The sequence below is a fragment of the Hetaerina americana genome, unplaced genomic scaffold, assembly GCF_022747635.1.
Source record: "Hetaerina americana unplaced genomic scaffold, ioHetAmer1.1.p SCAF_9, whole genome shotgun sequence".
NCBI lineage: Eukaryota > Metazoa > Arthropoda > Insecta > Odonata > Calopterygidae > Hetaerina > Hetaerina americana.
In genome coordinates, this window is record NW_027287538.1 from 60,622,745 (window position 1) to 60,643,184 (window position 20,440).

Genomic DNA, 20,440 nt, shown 5'->3' on the forward strand with positions numbered 1-20,440 from the left:
TGTCTTTACCTCCTGCTCGCTCGTTGAATTTTTCGCGATCGCAAGGGAATATATATATACACCTGTATATAACCGTAATCTACAGCCCCCATTCGAAGGACATCTTTCTTGTTTCGATAAATATCCAGATCATGTTCCCTTTGATCTGATAATCGAAATGATAAGGGATATTGCGATGTTGCCCCTCTGTCTGGGAGGATGTAGTTCATTTCATTTAGACTATGACTGGAAACGCAAATTGTATTCCTTTGCTGTTCAAATCAATTTGGTTTCCTTAAATTGTCGCACACTAAGAAAGCATTCATAAGAGTGCTTAAATCTATTTTTTTCGCCGTTATAACCGATAATTGAATATCATGTTCACCTCAGTTCGGAAATTTATCTTAGTTCATTTAATATGAATACTGTAGACCGAGAAGAAGAAATGGACAGGAAGACACATTCGACTGCATTGAAAACCATACAAGAGACTTCATTTTTGGGATATCAACAAACATACCCTTCGCTATAAGGGTGGACCTTGTAAAATGGAACCTGGCGATTTATTCTTCGTACAAATGACAACTTATTTAAATAAATAGGATCAAGAAATAATTACTTTTAAAATATAAATAATTTAATATAGCAGTATATGATTTGGTATTACAGTATGCCTATCTCAATATAGGTATTTCGATATGCTGATAAACGTTTTACTTACTTGGCTAATTTCACATTCTTTGTGAATGTTACATGTATTTCATTTTTAGCAATCTTTGACTTTACAATCCTTCGAACACCATTTCATGTATCTGAGAGATGTCCGGTGTATATTCATTTGAAGGTCACATTCGCCCACATATTGAATTGAGGTTTCTTATGGCCACTATCTTTATCGTTCACCTAATTGTTTTCATCGCGGTGTTATCTCCCTCCCCCGTTATCAGTGTTTATAATTGTTTTGCACTGTGCCCTGGCATTTGGAACAGTTTCCATATCTTCTTCAGGACAGGAAAACAATTTTCAACGTCTTTATTAAGGAATTGCATGATTAATGAATTCAAATGTAATTTATTTTTTATGTTCCCGGTTATTTAAATTGATTATTTCTAAATACCTATGTATCTTCAAAGAATGAAGAAATTTCATGTCTCAAATTATTTTTTTTTTAACTTTATCCATCTGAAGATATTCAAATAAGGACCTTTGGACAAACATCAATTCTGCTCCAGTAACTTCAGCATACGGACTTACACACGTACTTTTATAAGCACGTATCTTATTAACTCGCTTCGACGTTTATGTGGAGGAACTTGTAAAATTGGCATGGGAGGAACTCGGGATGGGAATGATAGTCGGTGAGGAATTCATAAAATCAGTAAGGTTTGCGGATGATCAAGATTTGGTTAACCAGTTAGCCAATGGGTTGAAATCATTGCTAAACCCATTGGAAAGTCAGTGCGATTGGTATGGATGAGAGTAAATTGTAAATAAAACAAAGGTTATGTAGTTTTTCATAAATAGAAAGGCTAAGTTGCTCGTTAAAATAGGAGGGCAGAAACTAGAGCAGGTGAAACTGTTTACGTATCTCAAAAGTGTCTTAGACTAAAAAGATCAAAAAGTAGGGACGTAAAGACTAGAATTGCGTTTGTCAAATCTTTTACGGGAAGGATAGAATTGATGACTGGGACGTTGAGTGAGGGCGTTAAGAAAAGGTTCGTCAAAACCTTGATATGAGGCGTGGTTTTGTAAGGCGTGGAAATATGATCATTGTAGTAATATAATAGGCTTTCGACGTGTAGGTGTTGAGAAATATGGAAAAGGTAAAACGGACAGAAAGAAAAACAAAAGGATACACTAGGCTTGGCGAGGTAGGAGCGGGTTTGTCGGGAGAAATCCAGAGGCAGAAAAGATGGAAGCAGGACATTTTGAATGGCGATGAAATTCTGAATACAGGGAGGACGTGTTAGGAGTGGGATTGGCAAGCCAGAGGGAATGAATGGAGGAAGCAATTAGGTTGCATTGAAGAAGGATTAATTGTACCGTCGGGTTTCAGGCTTTGTTAGATGTGGCAAAGAAATGCATCGTTGCCTGGTCCTTTTTTATCCGTAGATGATAAAATACCAATAATAATCATTATTATCTGTAGCTTTGCATTGACTATGCTGGTAAAGTGAAAAACTGTTTTCATACTCGCATGCACACTGGTTTATTACAATGGGCTCGGTTTCAGTACAGGATGTAATTATAAATGCGTCATGCACAAAGGCGGAATGGGCAATTCCCATAGGCGTGGCTGGAGCTGTATCACTACGTAGGCACACTTCACTTTCCAATTGGCAGTTTTGAAGAAAAATGACAAATCTCAATTGGCGTTTTTTTAGACTTCGATTTTACTTTTTTTCAAATCTGAGATTAAGAGTAGATTGTACACGATTTGATAAAACATGAAATTTACGATAAATTATGTTTGCGCAACATCATTATTGTTTTAATTTATTATATTTTTATGGGGGAGGGGGTGTCGATGGCCGTAGACTCGGGTTCGATTTCCAGGCACGCCTCTGGGCACCCTCAGCTTCACTGAAAACGTGTGAATTTTCAAGGACCATGTCTATTTTTGGGAAACTAAGGGCGTCACGGGGAAAGGAGCTGGACCTTCTTATCACCCTGTTTATGTTTTAATTTCAAACGGCGCTGAGTTCAGTACTGGGACTGAAACCACGGGTTCTAATCAGGCAATATCCGGTGAGACTTGAACTCTCCGAATGCGTCCAGTCAGTAAGTAATATAACCTGTTTTCCTAGCTGGATTTCGAGAAGTAATCGGCAATGTCAAGTGGTGTTATGGCCGAAATTAAGATTAAAGCATATGATATCGGTGCGATACTATTACATTAAAGTATACCAATTTTACCACAGAAATGAAAAGTATCTAATCTTCTAATTCTCAGACAAATTTTAATTCACTTAAAAGCAATTAATATTCGTAATTACTATTGAAATTTCGAAGAATTAAATGCGTTCAGGGGGTGAAAAGAGCTGATATGATAACCACTGTCACATTTACGTGATGAAAATAGGAAAATTGCAAGTATAGTATGTCTCTTTAGCAATGATGTTGAAATTTTATTATTAGTCCCATCTTACTAAGGTAGGCGATATTATACCAATAAAATTAGAGAGACTAAGTGTAGAACAAATAGATTTTAAGATCTTGCAGGGTACCAAAAATTCTAAAAAATATTAAAAGTGCTAAACTAATAAACCGAATTGACCAGAAGCGCGTGGGGGAAACGTTTAACACCACGCTGCGGCATGTGTAAGGGACAAACAAAAAAAAGGGACAAAGGGCACCACTTCACAATATCATTGCACAACCCTACCGGCTATTCTCCTTTTTCAGCATTCCAATAAGTCCCCCATGACACCGTGCATCACTCTGCCCTCCTAGTCTATCCTCCTCGCCTATCCTCTTCTTGGAAGGCTAGATTTCTCCCAGCTCGCTCCCTTGAAACATTCAGGTGAGAAATTAATAACCCCGATTTTCGACTTCATTCCAGGAGCATTTGAGAACCTAATGTCTATATTGATATATAAAGAAAAGATTGAGACAACTTAGAGCACTCTTTCCATCGTGGATTGAGCAAATTACTTTGTAATGTTCCACATCAGTTTATCAACGACTGACCGTGGTCTCACCAGGTAAATGTCATCATTAAGGTGATTTTCACAACCTTTATAATAACGTTTACCTCTTGAAGTCATAGTTTGTGATTATTAAACGGATTTGAAGTGTTACAAAGTGGTACCCTGTGTATTTTAAAGTCAGTTTAATGTCATTTTTTCTTTATGTATTGTTTTTTCCAATTTTTCTTTGATGTTTACATAAAGTTGCAGCCTGAATTAGTATTTGAATGGTTAGCCTACTCTGGAACTATATTAATAATTTCATCCTCAAGAGTAACAAGAAAAAGGGAAAGCAGTAGAGAGGCAATCGGTTTTGTTGTTGTAATTACATTTATTTTTCAAGGAGAAATTGACTAATATTCCAGTTTCGAATTTTCTCTCATCATGGAGTTGACTAACCGTTGTGCAGTTGTTTAACAGACTGACTGGTGAGGACCCGTCAGGTCCCACTGGGTCTGAAGCAATCGTTACCCTTTATTTTAGGATGTAATACTCTAAGAAATGTCATAGCTTAACTTAAGCCATTAATGTCAAGAGCATTGACTTGAACTGGTGGAACAACTCGCTTATTTATACATTCTTCCAGACTAAAATTGGTCAAGAAGAAGGAACGTTGAAAGTAGAATTGGATTTTGAGTGAAGTTTTCCCAAAGGATGGGGATTTGATTTGAAGGGCGTGAAGTAAAGATTCTGTTAAGATCCATTGAACTGTGGAGAACGTCATTGGATTCTCATCAGATCGTCCCAAAGTCCAGTCCCAATATACCCGTTAGTAGTTGAGGGCTAAAACTCCAAACTTTGTGATATTCTAAGAAACTAAATATCATATGTTTTTTAAAGTAGTTTCTCAAGTGTGGCTATACTTAAGTGTAGTATTACACTGCTGAAAATGTCTCTCGCTCTTCAGTGACGTTTCTTTGCCCACTTCAAATACTCTCTGCGACGTAAGAGAAAAGTTGAGCAGAATACTATTCTGTATGCAACCATACTATTTAGCCTCCTTCAAAAGACTTTGAATAATTAGGTTGATTTTATTTTATTTTGGTGAAGGATTTTAGTGTCATCATCATCTAACTAAAGCCCGTCGCCGTTTGTTTAACCACTTTTCTTCATCCCTCGGCAACTCCTTAATTTCATAAGAATGACCCGCAGTTCATAAGATGAATTACATCATTGAGCATAGGAACTCCCTGTCGACTGCAAATACTTCTACTTGAATTCCTGCCTTCAAAAATACTGCTTTACATCTCACTATGCCTTATTACATTTTCCTTTACCTTACTTTCCTGATTAATTTTTCGCTAGGTTTTCTTTGGGTCCAACCAATTTGTTTTTGTATTTTTTCTCCAAATCTACATATCATCAGCTACTATTTTATCCTTTTCTTGCTTGCCAAAAGCCCATGTCTCTAAACCATAAGCCATAACACTATATTAATGAAATACCACCCCACGATAGATATTCGTTATTTCACTAAAGCAATAGTTGAAAACACAAACATTTTTGCTATTCAAATCAGCTTCGCATCTGATAATTTTTCCGCTCCGGTAGTATATTTTCAATGGACGCCTCAATGTTTTCAAAACTAATTTAAAGTTTCTCCCACGATGGAAGTTTTCCATTCCAATTGTAATGAATAAAAAGCCAATAATAACTTTATTAGGTCTATCAATTTCCTTGTCGTTGGCGGTGTTTCGCATGTGTGCATTGATTAGTGTGTATGTTTTGTTTTCGCATTGCATGAATATTGCCATTAAATAGTCTGCTATCTATCGATATCACGCTTGTTAAAAACTTAAAGATGTTTTTGTGGATTACCAAAACCATTCCTTGAGGTGCCGAGTTTTGTAGTGTTCCTTTGTCCCACGGTCGTTTGTTCTAAGAGCGTGTAATTCCCATAATCTGTGGAAATTTTGTCTGTGAGACTTGTTTCTTGGACTGATAACATTTGGATTCTAGTTTCGTTTTGGATTTTTTCTTGCTCATTCAATTTTCCTATTTTTAAAAGTGAATTTATGGTTAATGTTTCTAAAAATGCTTTGGTTTTGTGGGGAATTCATCCATACGTCTCTGATTTCCGCTCTTTGTGTATCAGTCCAGAATCTCTAGAACTCAATACCCTGGATATACTTTTCTCGAAAGCAATGGATTGGTTACCACCTGCTATAAATATAATAGTTTGCCGCCACACTTCATATTACTTGTTTTTCAAAGAAGCTTGAACCTAAGTTCAGTTTGCTGGGACTACATTTGGTTGTTAGTTCCAGAGCATAAGTTTCCAGCATCCCATCTGGTGGACAGACGCTGGCCACTTTGCCGCTTGTCGCAACCCAGATCCGAAATGGGTTTGAGGTAGTTCTCCCGCCTTCCCATCCGTTCCTTTCCGCCATTGAAGACACGTGGACCGAGTCCTCATCTCATCAGTTGATCCGTGTGTGCTTTATTTGTCTAAACCTTATTCACACCTGCCCGGTACATCTATTTTTAGTTCTTCTATCGTCGATTGGAGCGTGCCGTCCTGGAGCTTAAAGCCTTGGAAGAATTAGCCTACATCTTCAGCGCTATTGACTTCCTCACATTCTACAAGGATAAGGAACGAGAAGGGAGTAAAGAGAGAGAATATTTAGAGAAGGAAAGTGAGTGGGAATAGAACAGTAAGGGTAGGAGGATAGCAAGGGCTAGGGATTACCAAATACATCCATCTCATGATGATGTAGTTACATTGAAATCGGTAGCATTAAATTTTATTTTATGGAAATTTGCCAGTTTTTAATTAATCCGTATGGATGGTTATAATCCAACTATTTGGTCACTCACATGGCCTTCTCTTTCAGTTAGTGTCTCACAATAGAGTTTGATAAGTTGAATGGGAAGAAATATGAATAATTGATTGTGAACAGCATGCCAATTACGTTATTTTGTTATATCTTGGCAGAAATGCTCGAATCGTGGTAGTATAGATGGAAAAATAAATATGCTTTTGCGTTCTGTCTGGAAGGTCGTTGCTGGCATGTAAACTACATAGATAAAAAAAATTTGTAGTTAAATATTTAGTACATGCACTTTTACCATAACTTTTGGGAATAATTATTCTCAAGTACTTGTGTTGATGAGATCGTGACCTGGATACGCCAGGGTGGTGATAAATTCTGACTAAATACTGGAGGTTGTTAGTGCTTGAGGACTTGTTGATGGTAAATATAGAAGCAAGAGGGTGAGGAATGAAAGACTAAGGAAACATGAGGTTAATTAAAGAAAGCCAAGTGGCAAATGGGATTCGAACCTGGATCCATCGATTATCCAACCGAGTGCTTTAGCAAGTTACGCTAGGGGTAGACTCGCCAGTTACGTTAACCTAAGGATGCATCCGTTAGCTTTCCTGTTTAAAGCACTCTGCTAGACATCGAGGGATCCAGGTTTGAATCCCGATCAAGGTGGATGATTTTTACATTTTTAAATTTTTGCATTTTTTTAAGTAGGATGGCAAATGGAAGAAGGTAAAATGGTCTGATTGGAAGCGATAGATCGAGAAAGTTGCATGTGAATTCTTGTCGCAGAGAATACTTTTAATATTATTATGTAAGAAGTCTCGAGAGTAAAATAGCCTGTGTTAAACAACGCAAGAATGTAGCAGAATCGTTTAAGTCATCACTCAAAAAAGATTATTTTGTGCAAATGGCATAGAAAAGTCAGGAAATCAAATCAGTTCACTTACCTCGAATTGGAGTTACACGTACCTTACTTGAAGACGGGCATTAGAAATATTCCTGCTATAGTTATGATACCTTTTTTGACTTTAACCATTTAAATAAAAGCAATATTCAGATATATTGCTCCTTTTCTAATGAAAGAATATTGCTTTTATCATTTGATCTTATTTTATATACTTAAAACCATTTACAACACGTTGGAAAAACATTATTTTTATCACACAAAATTTGACGCGTTTATGTTGATATAATGTACTGAATGTATTCACAAGTATTGAGAGCATTAATGATGAATGAGAAGATGTGGACCATCGCGTATCGAATACCCCAAGTGTCCTGAGGGACGCAATTCAGTCTCCGGGAGATCTCTCATTCGATGGCGATGTCCGCGCAGTTACTCCAAGTCTCCTGTGGGCCGCATCCCATGCCCTCGGATCCGTCGTCACAGGTTCCCCAGGAGTTGCCTGCAACAGAAAGGATAAATTTCATGCTTTCAACCTATTAGTAAATTGTAAGGCGAATTTTCGTAAGTATTTAACTTCCTTTCTTGAAAAAATTTTTAAAAAATGCAGCGATAGAAACGCTCAAAACGAACATGCAAAACATTCGCTGCCCAATTCCGATTATGATAATTTTTATCGAATAAAATCGAAAATAGTTGCATGCATAATATTATCGAACGTCGCCGTGATATCCAGTGAATATTGTAGGAATTTTGGTGTGATGCACGGTGGCTGTTCAACAAAGAAAATTGTTACTCACATCACTTATTTTGTTAATTTAAAGTTTAATGTTAAGCTACTCGTTCAATAGTTTTCCTTAATTTCGTACTCTTTTCATTGGTTTAACTCAATAGTTGCATCAGTATCAACCGTTGCAAGTTGAAACATGTTCAGTGTGATGTAGGCAACGATGGAGTTGACAGGTGATGACCAATACGCCGCATTGAAAGTTTGCTTTTGCTTGAATGAATCTTCAGCGGAGGACTATGTCGTTACAATGCAACAATTTCAGCAATTGCAACAATCATCTTGACCGGGATTCGAACCCGGATCCCTCGATGTCCAGCCGAATCCTTTAGCCAGTTATGCTATCGGGATGCCTCGATAGCTTGACTGGCTAAAGCAGTCGACCGGACATCGAGGGATCCGGGTTCGAATCCCAGTCAAGGCGAATGATTTTTACACTCTGAAACTGTTGCATTATAATGCATATTGGTAGATGGCTCCGTCTAAAGTTACTGCTGCGGCATCTCCCGCAGTTTCTTGGAATTTCTACAAGACATTTATGAGGAATATATTCTTCCTTGTAGTACAACTAGAAAATTGTTTTTAATGTTTTAAGAGGGTAGACAATTAATTTTAAAATACGGTTCATCAACTGCTCTTGCGTAAAGCACGCACTCATGACCGTGATTCTTGTAATTCATTATTAAAATTAGTGCAGAGAAATTCCTTTCATCAAACAGTATACATACTCACTCGTGGGAATAACATATTACACTTACCTCTCATGAACACACAAGAGATTATTGTGAGTGTAGTTAATGACGAGGGCTTGGGTGACCATTAACTTCGACGTGGAAATAAAAAAAGTATTAACCCCATAGTAAAAGTTTATAATTAACATAAATCATAATTTTAATATTTTGCCAATCAATTAATTTTTTCATTATCCAAGTTCAAAACATGTCAACGTGGACGAAACAATTTTTCAAAATCATGCAAAAAGAAAGAAACGATTTTTAGAAAATCATTTTTAGCTGAATAAGGTTCCGATGTGTTGGCAATTAGCTAACATCACGCCTGTATTTGAGAGTGGCGATAAGAGAAGAATCCTGTAATTACAGAACAATCCATCTGACATCAATTTAATGCAATGTTTTGGGACACAAAATGCCACAACTATTATGGTGCATATCTACAGCCATAATTTATTCATAAGAAATCAGTATGTAGGTCAGATCTTGCAAGAAACAACTCGCTCTTCCCGTCCACGCCGTTTTCATATACGTATATTAGTTTATGAAAATGCGTGCATTTGTGTGTTTGCGAATAACAATGTATACGCATACAAGGATGGCATTCGTAAAAAAATATTCGAAAAAGAGCAGACATCAGGAAGTATATACTCAATCATGTTCTTAGGAACTCTTGACAGAGGTTGGCTGGAGTTAATTAAAAAAGGACTCTTGCGGGATGTTGGGAGGTTTCAACACGGTGCGGCCCGATTTGTTGAAGGCTATTTCGATGGCAGGAGGAGCGTCACAGTTTCTTCGTCACAGCTCCTGGAGTTGGTTTTTACCCTCTTATACGAGTGGTGACCCTCGCCACACGCCCCTACGGAGGTTTGTGGGGTATTATGTACATGTAGATGGATGTACACACTGAAACCGCTGCTGCTGTTATGAGAAAATATCGTCGAATAAGTTGGGGAAGACAATCAAAAACACTAAAAGTTTTACTGTGATTACCAACTCGTTGATAGCAGTAAAATGTACATGAGATAACGACGGGTTTTGAGGCAGTTCATACGCGGACGACAAAAAGTTCACTTTCAGGTTTATTTGCAAATCAAATTTTTGTTACATTTACATAAGGAGATTATCTCAAAGATTTTCACCGTATTTGTGTGGGAATCGTGGTACCATCTACAATGAATGCAAAAGTGGTGGCTTCTGATGCAAAGTAATTATCACATTATTTTCCAATATTCAGAGAACGGTGTATAAGCATGTCGTAAATGATTACACGTCACAGCGCGCTCGCACTGGACCGGCTCGGTGGTGGGGGTGGCTGACTTTTAATATGCGCCAAGCGCCAATTGCCTGCAAACGTTCGTTCAGGCCAGATCGCGTTTTTAGTTGACTCTGTCGAGCGACTTAACGCAAACGCAAGCTCTTCAAAGATTCCCGAGAGAGTGTGGAGAACTATTCCCGCGCTGGACGGCTGTCGAGGTCAAGAACCGACGACAACGTCCGACGTGTGATTGAAGTGCTGGATTCAGACCGTCGGTTTAGTGTGCGCATGATCGCAGATCGTATTGACATTGATAAGATAACAGTGCGCACCACAATCACTGAAAATAAATCGATGCGAAAGATCTGCGCTGAACACGTCCCAAAGGTCTTGACGAACAACCAAAAGCAGAGTCGAGTTTTTACTTTTGAAGACCTTCTGCAACGCGTTGAAGAAGTCCCCAACTTTTTATACAGTCCCGACTTGGCACCAGCAGACTATTTTCAATTCCTAAGAGTGAAATTATCCCTCAAAGGGTACCACCATTGGAGCACATGCACGCGTACCCTTGAGGACCTTCCGGAATCCGCCAACCAGGGAGCCTTTGAGTCGAAGAGAAACCGCTGGTAAAAGTGTGTCAACGCTCAAGGGATATACTCGTATTTTGAAGAATTTTGAGGCATTTTAGTAATATCTGTAGTAAATCTATTTTTCCGAAACTTTTCCCGGTACATTTTATACAAACCTTTTAAGCAAGTGGTCATCCTAAGATATTTAGGAACTCCGCTTACCTGTTCTCCAGTACCACTGTATAACGCAGTTCTTGCATGTGATTCCGGGTGGCAGCTGAACCTTCATCTGGTATTGCCCATCATTTTCAGACGTGAGTGCCCACCTCGTGGTTCCGTCTTCCAGCTTGAGCAAGTACTTGTCCAAGCACTCCTGGGGTACCGGCATTCCAGGCTGGCCTGCGAAACCAAGGACTCAGTAAACAGAATATTCACCGACTCCTTATCTTTTTCCTTGCAAGAGCCCTTATTCTTGTCCCCTAATGGATACAAGCTGATGGTTTTGGCATAAAAAAAGCCGAATCTTGAAGTAAGCAAATAAGTTTTTTCGAGGAAATGGTGTGATTTATAATTCCGACTTCTCAAAGCTTAGAATCCGACTTAAAATATTTTTAATATTGCTCATACAGCCAATTCCAATGAAAATGTGAGTTTCAGCAATCAAGCCGGGTAATTTTAACAAACCATGTGGTTTGGAATCATTTATAATATTCTTGAGTTTTTTTGTGCACTTGTCAATTAGGATCACGTTCACTGTGGCCAATGTAATCCCGTTATAAATAAAAGAACTTAGGAAGGAAGGCTAAGCGTTCCGGTGTATAATTTGATATTTAATTCGCGGCTCGTTTAACTATGCTTATGCTTATTCAGGTAATAAGTAGAGCACTACACTTTCATAAAATACCTCCTCATCCGTTTGAACGCTGAAGCTCTTCATTCTTCAGTCCTTCAATCGGTTAGGATTTGCAAAAAGTATCGTCCTTGTCACCCGACTATATTCGACGGAATACGTTTTTCCCATAGCTCATGAAACATTAATCTGGATATTTGTACCGGATCCTTATCGGTGAAACTCTCTTGAAAACTATTTTCCAATTAGTAACAGGTGATAATTTTTTTTTTATTCTCTACGACCCAGTGACTGAAAGTTCCGGAAAAATTCTGGACGCCCATTTAGTGTGCCGTTATTCGAAAAAAACTTTTACTTTTGATTTAATAATATCCGAGCCACGATGTTTATGCCCTAATCAGCCAGCTTTTAGTTTATTATTAAAACGATAATTTTAGGTTTAATTGCAGATTCATAAACGAGACGAGAGATCAGGAAAGTGAATTTTTTTTCCGAGGGAGAAAGTTAAAATGCTTTAAATTATGTATCTTTAATTCATTATAATGAATTTTCGCATTGAAAAGTTTTAAAATTTCAAGCTGATGAATGCTAATTTAAAAAGATATAATTGTAAGGTTATCGTACGTTTAATTACATTTAATATTGGCGTTAATAGCAGGTGTGAGCTGTTAGTGTATCATATATTCCTATTTAACCGAAATTATTGTTCGACGGTGTATCGTCCAAGCATGGATGCAAACTGAACACACCTAAATTTCTTAGCTACGTCTAATGGGACACAACCCAGACACCCCATACCACAAAAAAACCTTTTTAATTCTGTATATACATTCTATTTCGCTCGCAAAACGCTCTTCCCTATGTCTTTAATCAATTAAACAATTCTGTGCCCACATTTTCTGCTTCCTTTGTTTCTTTTGGATTTCCCAACAATGATCTCTCCGTCCGTACAATGCCCAGTACTTCTTCGTTTGTTTGCTCAACCATTAATTGATCATAACTGTCTCCTATGAAAACAATTAATGTGGAATGAAATGCTGCATTTTGAGTAAAAGCGTGACAAATGTTACGCCAATAGTATAACGGATTCATTACGTCGCTGAAATCGTCGTTTCCATGATGGAACCAGTTGTAGCGGATTGAAATTTCCTTGAAATTAATTTGAATTCTAATTCCTAAAGTACGTCAACCTCACTAAGGAGAATATAAATGATTTGAAAATTCCTGGTCGTAAACTATTTGAAGGACCGACGACGCCGAATAGGTACCACCTGAGTTATTGAGTGAACAAGGAAGAGCTAGAGGCAGCGTTCCTTCGATAAAAGTTAGTGGTTACCGTCGACACCGTCCATGGGGCAGAGCCTGTACTCGAAGTATCCCAAGTGGCTGGTGGTGATGTTGATCTTAATAGTGATCATCTCTCCCTGCTTGTACGTCTGTGCGATGTATCCCTTCCCGAACTTCCCTCCGTTCTCGTTGGGGCGCGGCCTCTTCAAGTTCCAGGCATCTCCGCACTCACCGCACTTTCCGTCGTTCTTGTCCCACTGGGTCTGGAGAAACATTGACAAAGTTTGTGTAAAGACGTAATATTTTAAGAAATAAGAAGGCTCAAGTCAAACAGTAAATTTTAGAGGGCATGTATGGGAACCGGGAAAACACCTTGCTTGTTTACGAATTCATCCAGACGAAAATGGCCAATGTAGTCTCATGAATAAGGAATGAGTATTGTGAGAAAATTCCCTCAAGAAAAGTGAGTTGATACCAAAAGTTCAAAGTAAATATTACTGAGAGCTTTGATTAGGTGGGGAGTAATGGGCTGTTGTTCATTGAGTCAAGAGAATAATCTTGGATCGGGGGATTTTTACACACGGAAGCAAAGAAGAATGGGACAAGAAATGAAATGAATAATAACAAAACAAAAAGAAAATTCTCTTGTCAAGAAGTATGCCTGTATATTTCCAATTTTCGATCATTCTGCGATGTTTATTGTGAAATCTTATATTCTTTAAATTCGACTCTGGTAGCTTCTTAATCGCTGTGTCACCATCATTTCGTACCTTCATAGAGATGATCATATATCCCAATATTTAGTCGACTCAAATTGGATAGCACATGATGCCGGAAGAAAATATTTCATAGAGTCATTTCTTCTCTACGCACTCTTTTTCCCGCGACCAGAATCCTTATCTTAATGATAGCTTTACCGTCAGGATATAAGTTTTAAGTTGTTTAACCTGTTTTAAATCCTAACTTCTTTTATGTACCCCAAGTTCGTTTAAATAATCATCCATTTTGTTTTCTTTACTGCCTCAAAGTTTTGGAACTCTACTCTTCTCATATTATTTTTTTTCGTCTACCCATTCATTCAAATGTAAATTATTCTCAGACGTTAGAACTCTTTATTAAATCAGTGATATTCACAAATTTCTGCTATTATACGTGGTACGTGTATGGCATTATATACACTATTATGTCCTGTAGCTGTGTCATTGGCCAAGGTTTTCATCATCTTCAACTCATCGTCACTTTAATTCATACAAATGTCTTTATCGAATGAAGTTTAATTCACTAATTTGTTTTTCGTTTGGTCTGGGTATTAGTTGCTTTGTTTCCTGTTTCCCATCGAATTAATGGCACAGTAACTTTATTAACTGAGTACTCTACTCAAAATTTTCAGCTTCCTTTTGATTTTTGCTCTCAAAGGGTCACCGCAGAATTTATTAAATATTCTGGTGTTAAAATTAATTTAAATTAAACTGGTATGTTTGCAAGGATTGTTGATGACGTCTATCTCCTCCAGTGCGTTAGCCCCCAGGAGTATACGATGCCGTTCAATATGGCTCACTACGGGCATAAGGGGAAATCTGTAGTCCGTATTTAGACGTTCCCTCTGCATTTACGAGGCTTTGCAAAATATAGGGCAAATTTAACTTTTTCCCAGCCATGTGACGGCATTTTTACATGACTGCTTAGGAATTACCAAACTCACCACTGCTTATGTTTATATATATATAATGATTGTACGGAAAAACTCACACGAGCGGCCCAATAATGGGCTGACACAATATAACACAAATAGAATAGAATAGCAACATTTAAAAGGACACTCACACGGTAAATTGTTCGAGCTTTCGGCCCTCTCAGAGGCCTTCTTCAAGAGAGACTATATATATATATATATATATATATATATATATATATATATATATATATATACTATATATATATGTATGTATATATATGTATATATATATGTATATATATACTATATATATATACTATATATATATAAGTAAATTTCAGTCCGAGAAAAATCCCAGCACTTGGTTCAACCTGTTTCCGGCAAAGATTTAAATTTCTGGGAGGCGGGGCGAAACATAGGCACGGTAGAGACCAAAAATTACTATGGCAGCACTAGAGAACTATAAAATTGACTAATAACTTCAACTCATGTTGGTATTCATCACAACAGGCAACATAATAATTTATATTCATTATTTTTATCAGGTTCCTTACCGTACAAGTTAGGTTATGGACGGACAAGAACTTAACACAGATCATATCTTTGCCTCTGCTGATGAAACAACCTGGCATTCATCATAACAATAAATTATTCTTCAATTCTCTTAACCAAACCTCCCTCCTCCCCCAACATGCATAGTGATTCTTCGTTTGTTTCTCTCTCCATCCTTTTTACCTCTTCCATACTTCTCCACCCCTACATATCAAAAGCCTCCAATCTACGTCTATTATATATTAATTAGGCTATTAATAAGGTAGGAGAGATAGATAATAACCATCCAATTTAGAAGTGATAACATATTTCCACTTTGGCAGAGGGAGAAAGTCACCCTAACTACCAATCATTTCATCCCATGGACGTCCTCTTATTATGTCGCACCAAATGCTGATTTCTCCTATCGGACTCTTGGAAAAATTATCAGTTGTCAGCCCTCTCTGTGTCCTAATCATAATAAGCGAAGAGGAAATTAAGCTCTGAGTTTAAGCTTTCCACAGCAATTATAGGAATAATTTTAAGCTCGATTCAACTTGTGTACGTATTAGCTGGTAGAATTTCATCGGAATTGGACACGTTTACAGGCGACGTTCAATTGTTTATTGACAAGAGATATTTTTCAAAAATCCAGAGATTTACAATTATCTGACCCAATTATTCATTAAAAGATTTCATAGATCAGTCTGTAAGGTGTGTTAATAAAACGTCGAGAACTGCCTCAGTATGACGTCACAGGTTAAAAAGATAGTTTCCTGATTTATAACCATTTCAGGAAAATTTACAAAATGTTTTTCCGTCACTTTCGTTTTTCTCGGTCTTCACTTTAGGATTTGACAAACTTTTTTTGTTCTGAAATAATCCAAACGTTTTAGGGCATAAAAAGTACACATCCAGAATAAAAGTTGAAGTTTTATTGAGGTCGCGTTCATTTCAAAATACAAGTGTTTTAATATTTCTAGTAAGGGTTCTATGTATTCTGAGTTTCCTAGGATTCCATATCGCAGGAGAATTGTACTATATTTGGCTCCTATCTAGAAATATTGATATCCCATTTCGTCAGAGTTTCCATAATAACTTTTAAGTTGACAAAAATCTTAAATTCTTTACCAAATGCCGTTCAACGTACGACGTATATGCGAAACACTGACTATATGATAGCACTCTATACATTTGACACATAATACCACTTAAGAGGTAAATGAACTATATAGACACTCAGAACTCAGGAATGCCTACGTGGGTTAGATATAATTTCTAGTTTCCCCCCTCCGCCACCAAATTCGTGACACGAACACGCACTTTATATAATCCTTTCCCCCTCGTGTCTCATTTCTCCCTCCCGTCGTTTCCCTCGATTCTCGCCTCTTATCTCATCCCCATTCCCCTATGCTTATCACCCTCTTCACTCGCCCCACTCGTCACATTTTTGACCAACTTGGGCTTAAGTCATCCACCAACTCATTGCGTGCCTTTTCCCCCATTAACGCTTGCCGTCTTTAACTTGTTCTCCAGATGGCAATGATTTCCACTCAAAATTAGTCCCATGAATTGACAAGCTAATATCACCAGTCGAACCATATTTAGAATACATGGAATGAGTTCCGAAATTTAACAATATTTTCAACACATTGGATGACTGCAAATTTCAGTTTTGTTTATTGAATGCATACCCACATCTCTCCCTGAAGGATTTTTTTATTACAGTGATCAATCCTCAAAGTGTATAATAATGATAATGGTGCTCAACAGTGCAGTAGAGCCGTAGCTAAGTGATGCTAGCACAGTTTCCCACTTCGTCATTCTAACCTAGGCACGACTGGATGCAGGTAAGCAGTGGACCTACCCCATATCCTCCGCAGTTGAGCTCGTCGTCTTCCCAGTTGATGGGCGTAGGGAATCCCAGCTTCCAGAGGGATGACCTCTGGCACGGGTCGGCCATGTAGCCGTGGCCCTTGACGCCCACCGCGGCGAGGACCACCACGCAAGCCAGCAGCAACATCGTCTTGTTGGTTGTCATTGTCCCTCCTTCCTGATCGATCATTAGATTTTTCAGGACCAAAAGGAATGTATATATAACCTGAACGTAATCAACAGCTCCTATTTGAAGGGCAATATTCTTTTTTCGATAAATATCCAGATAATATCCCTTTCGATCTGATAATCGAAACGATAAGGACAGTTGCGATTTGACTCCGCGAGAGATGTCCGATATTTCAAGGCAGAGATTGGAAAAATATTTTTTTTCTGTTTTTCAAATCAGCATTGTATCTATTAATCTTTCCACTTGGGGAGAATATTTGCAATAGACGTTTCCAAGCTGTTTTTTCATCTTCGTTGTGACTATCAACCAATTTCTCCTCTTCGTTTAAAAATTTATTTCTTTCTTCTGTGATGAGGGTAAAAAAGAAACTTTACACTTCCACAATAAAGATTTAATATTTCACGACCATGGTTTCGATACTACGCATCATCATAAGGTAACATACATCAACATTTTTCAACTTATATGGACTGGCTCCAAGAGGGGAGTAAGGTAGGGGGTGTAAGGGAGAGGGGGTACTTTTTGTAAAGTGTAAAGTTCTTTTTTTACCTTCATCATGGAGGAATTCCACAAAAATAAACCTGAAGCTGTTTTGTTTCTTTCTTCTATATTGAATAAGATTAAAGAATCGCTGCCAAGGATCCCCTTTCTTGGGGTCTCTGGGAACTTACCCATAAAAGACTCAGTGCCCTTTAGTAAGGTTGTAGAACTCTGGAGGTAAAGACTCAAATGTAGATGGCACAAGGAATATACCGGTCTAGGTGCCATAGGGTACCCTTAAGATGTCCTTTAACGATTCGGTGTCTGCCATTCCATCTATTCTAGGACACGCACACCTTTTCCCACAGTAGCAATCTGATCCGGTACGCACCACACCCAAAAAATCTCCAACCCGAAACTCTCCCACTCATCTACCCAGTGTACATTTTCATAAACCTCCTTCTGTCCAAAATCTCCAGTCCTTCATGAGATAACAAATCGGAATGGAACAACACCGAGTGGGCAGAATTTACCATTTGATGATATTTTCACTTAAGTTTGATGACTTTGTTAAAAATTTTGATTATACCATATTTTTACAGTCAGTGGAACAAAAAATAATATGAAACCAAAATTAAAATTGATTCAAACTGGAATAGTCAGAATTTATGTGAAAAAGTCGGGGCATAACAAACCTGTGTATTATCCAAAAGTGGCCTACTTGCCACTCAGAAAGTATTGAAAATATCAGCGGCCAAATTACTGGCTCGTCTTAAAAAAGAAAACATTAATATCGAGGGAAGGACACTTTAAAATTTGACAACAAGACTAACCAAAGGCATAAATGCAGTTTATACTCTTGGGTAAATAAAATACAGAAACTTTATTTAAATGATGACGAAGTAAGCTTACATTATTTAGTGTTTTTTGTTCAAGACAAGACAGTAACACATGCATTCTTTTAAATCAATGAAAAACGTTCTGAGTTAAAATGACTATTTACCCAAAACATAATTAATGGGAGCAGTACACTATTTCAACTATCGCCCTTCGTATAATGAATTACAGGTATATTGTATCGCTAAGGTAAAAATGTCAGGAAAGATATGGATTACTTAAAAAACTTACAATGTTATGCAGGAATGGCACATCGAGTAATATTAAAACGAATTATAAATGCCAAACTTGTTCTAAAATTTGATATTTACCCATATTATATCATAATATAAGCCAAACAATGCGTCAATCATTAAAAAAACCAATGAAGTAGATTTCTAGAGTTGCGGGTAATTGGCGTCGCTCTATTTATTCAAGGATTTGGATAAGTAGGGTACTTCATTGAGTTTCTAGAAAGCAATAATTTTTTACACACTTTTTTCCTCTTTCATAGCTATTCCAACAATTAAACATTTACTATGCGCCTGTTATCATAATTATTATTGTATTCCCTTAATAAGAAGCTAAACTAAAAATTAGATTTTGATTCGATTCTTTCTTGGAGGCTTAAGGCTTCCCCTGGCAATGTTACACCTGCTTGAATAAAAGACCAAACGTCTACGTAACATAGATGCTTTGGTAATTCTTAGAAAACATTAAATTGTTTGCTCTTGAAGATTTTGAGGGGTTAAATAAATAACCTTAGTAGTCGGTGCATCCAAATAAATCTGTTAATGCCACTACGATATAAGTCACAACTCCCTCTTGATGACAAAGACTAAATTTTTTTAGACTCTCAACGGTGATACGTTGTAGGGTCCATGCTTACCGTCAACCAATACCTTACCGCAGCATCCATGAATGTTGAAATCAGCACGACCTCTAGTTCGTAGTAGCAAACGGGTCGATTAAGTTCCAATTCCAATTGGTTCGTCAGCTTTAACTCTCTTGATCGTCATTAAAATCAAAACAATCTATATTCAGTTAGTGATAGCCAGCACTTATTTTCTGTGAGACTAAAGATTTTGTCTTTATTATTCTTCATTGAAAATCTATAATCCTAACGACAATATTTTGACAATTTGATAGAAGTAAAGGAAGTGTGCAAGCTTTGAATACTGATTTTATCTCTTATTTTACCCACATCTGTCTCCCACGCTTGTCCTGCCCTAGAATTTAACGGACTGGATGCATTTAATAACACTGAGTAAATGAAAAACACAGGAGTGAACAGTTTTTTTTCTTTAACCTGCCCCACCCCGAATGGTTAAAAAGGGCTTTTTTCTGCTTGTGTATACATAGTTGGCTTACCAAAATACGGATAACTGGTGCATTCCTCTCCGGTCTTCTCTTTTAGACTTTCTCTAAAGCTGGGAGACCCGTGTTTTTTTATTCAACAATATTTTATTTTATTATTTCATATCATTTTCATCATGACAACAGAAAAAGTTGTTGCTGTTCATTATGCCCATTTATATGAATCTGCTGTGATGAATGTGATGAGTTTACCCATTCACGAGCGTTAGAAGCGCTAATGATTATCATCATATCTCAGCAACCGCTGGAGTTCTCCCCTAAAGTGCCCTGGGGATGGATTATAGAATGGCGATGTCCGCGCAGTTCTTCCAAGTCTCCTTCCCGCATATGGTCTGATTATACTGGCACGTCCCGTTGGACTCGTCTGTAAATGCGAAGATAAATGCTTGTACATTATATTCTCTTGCTCACGCTCTTAAAAATGTCTTGTGTCTCTTGAAAATCAAGATCTGCAAGACGAAATTGTTACAACAAAGGAATCCATAGGTTTCCACAGATGTAGGACAGTCATTATAAATATTGAAGATGAATTAGTGAGAGTTTGGTCCATATGGAGAAAGTTTACTTTAAACGCAGTTATTTTAGCATGTGTTTACCGGTGTCTACGAGAGAGC

General features: G+C 37.5%; 1 protein-coding gene across 1 annotated transcript; it reads right to left on the minus strand.

Annotated features, from left to right (window-relative positions):
- Nucleotides 1-7,747: 7,747 nt before the first annotated feature.
- LOC139698591 (uncharacterized) lies at nt 7,748-17,069 on the minus strand. Its single transcript, XM_071597434.1, has 4 exons — nt 16,896-17,069; nt 12,872-13,085; nt 10,908-11,084; nt 7,748-7,842 (listed from the first exon to the last, which is right to left on the minus strand). Exons 1-4 carry the CDS (start codon nt 17,067-17,069, stop codon nt 7,748-7,750), a joined length of 660 nt encoding a protein of 219 aa, XP_071453535.1.
- Nucleotides 17,070-20,440: the final 3,371 nt, after the last annotated feature.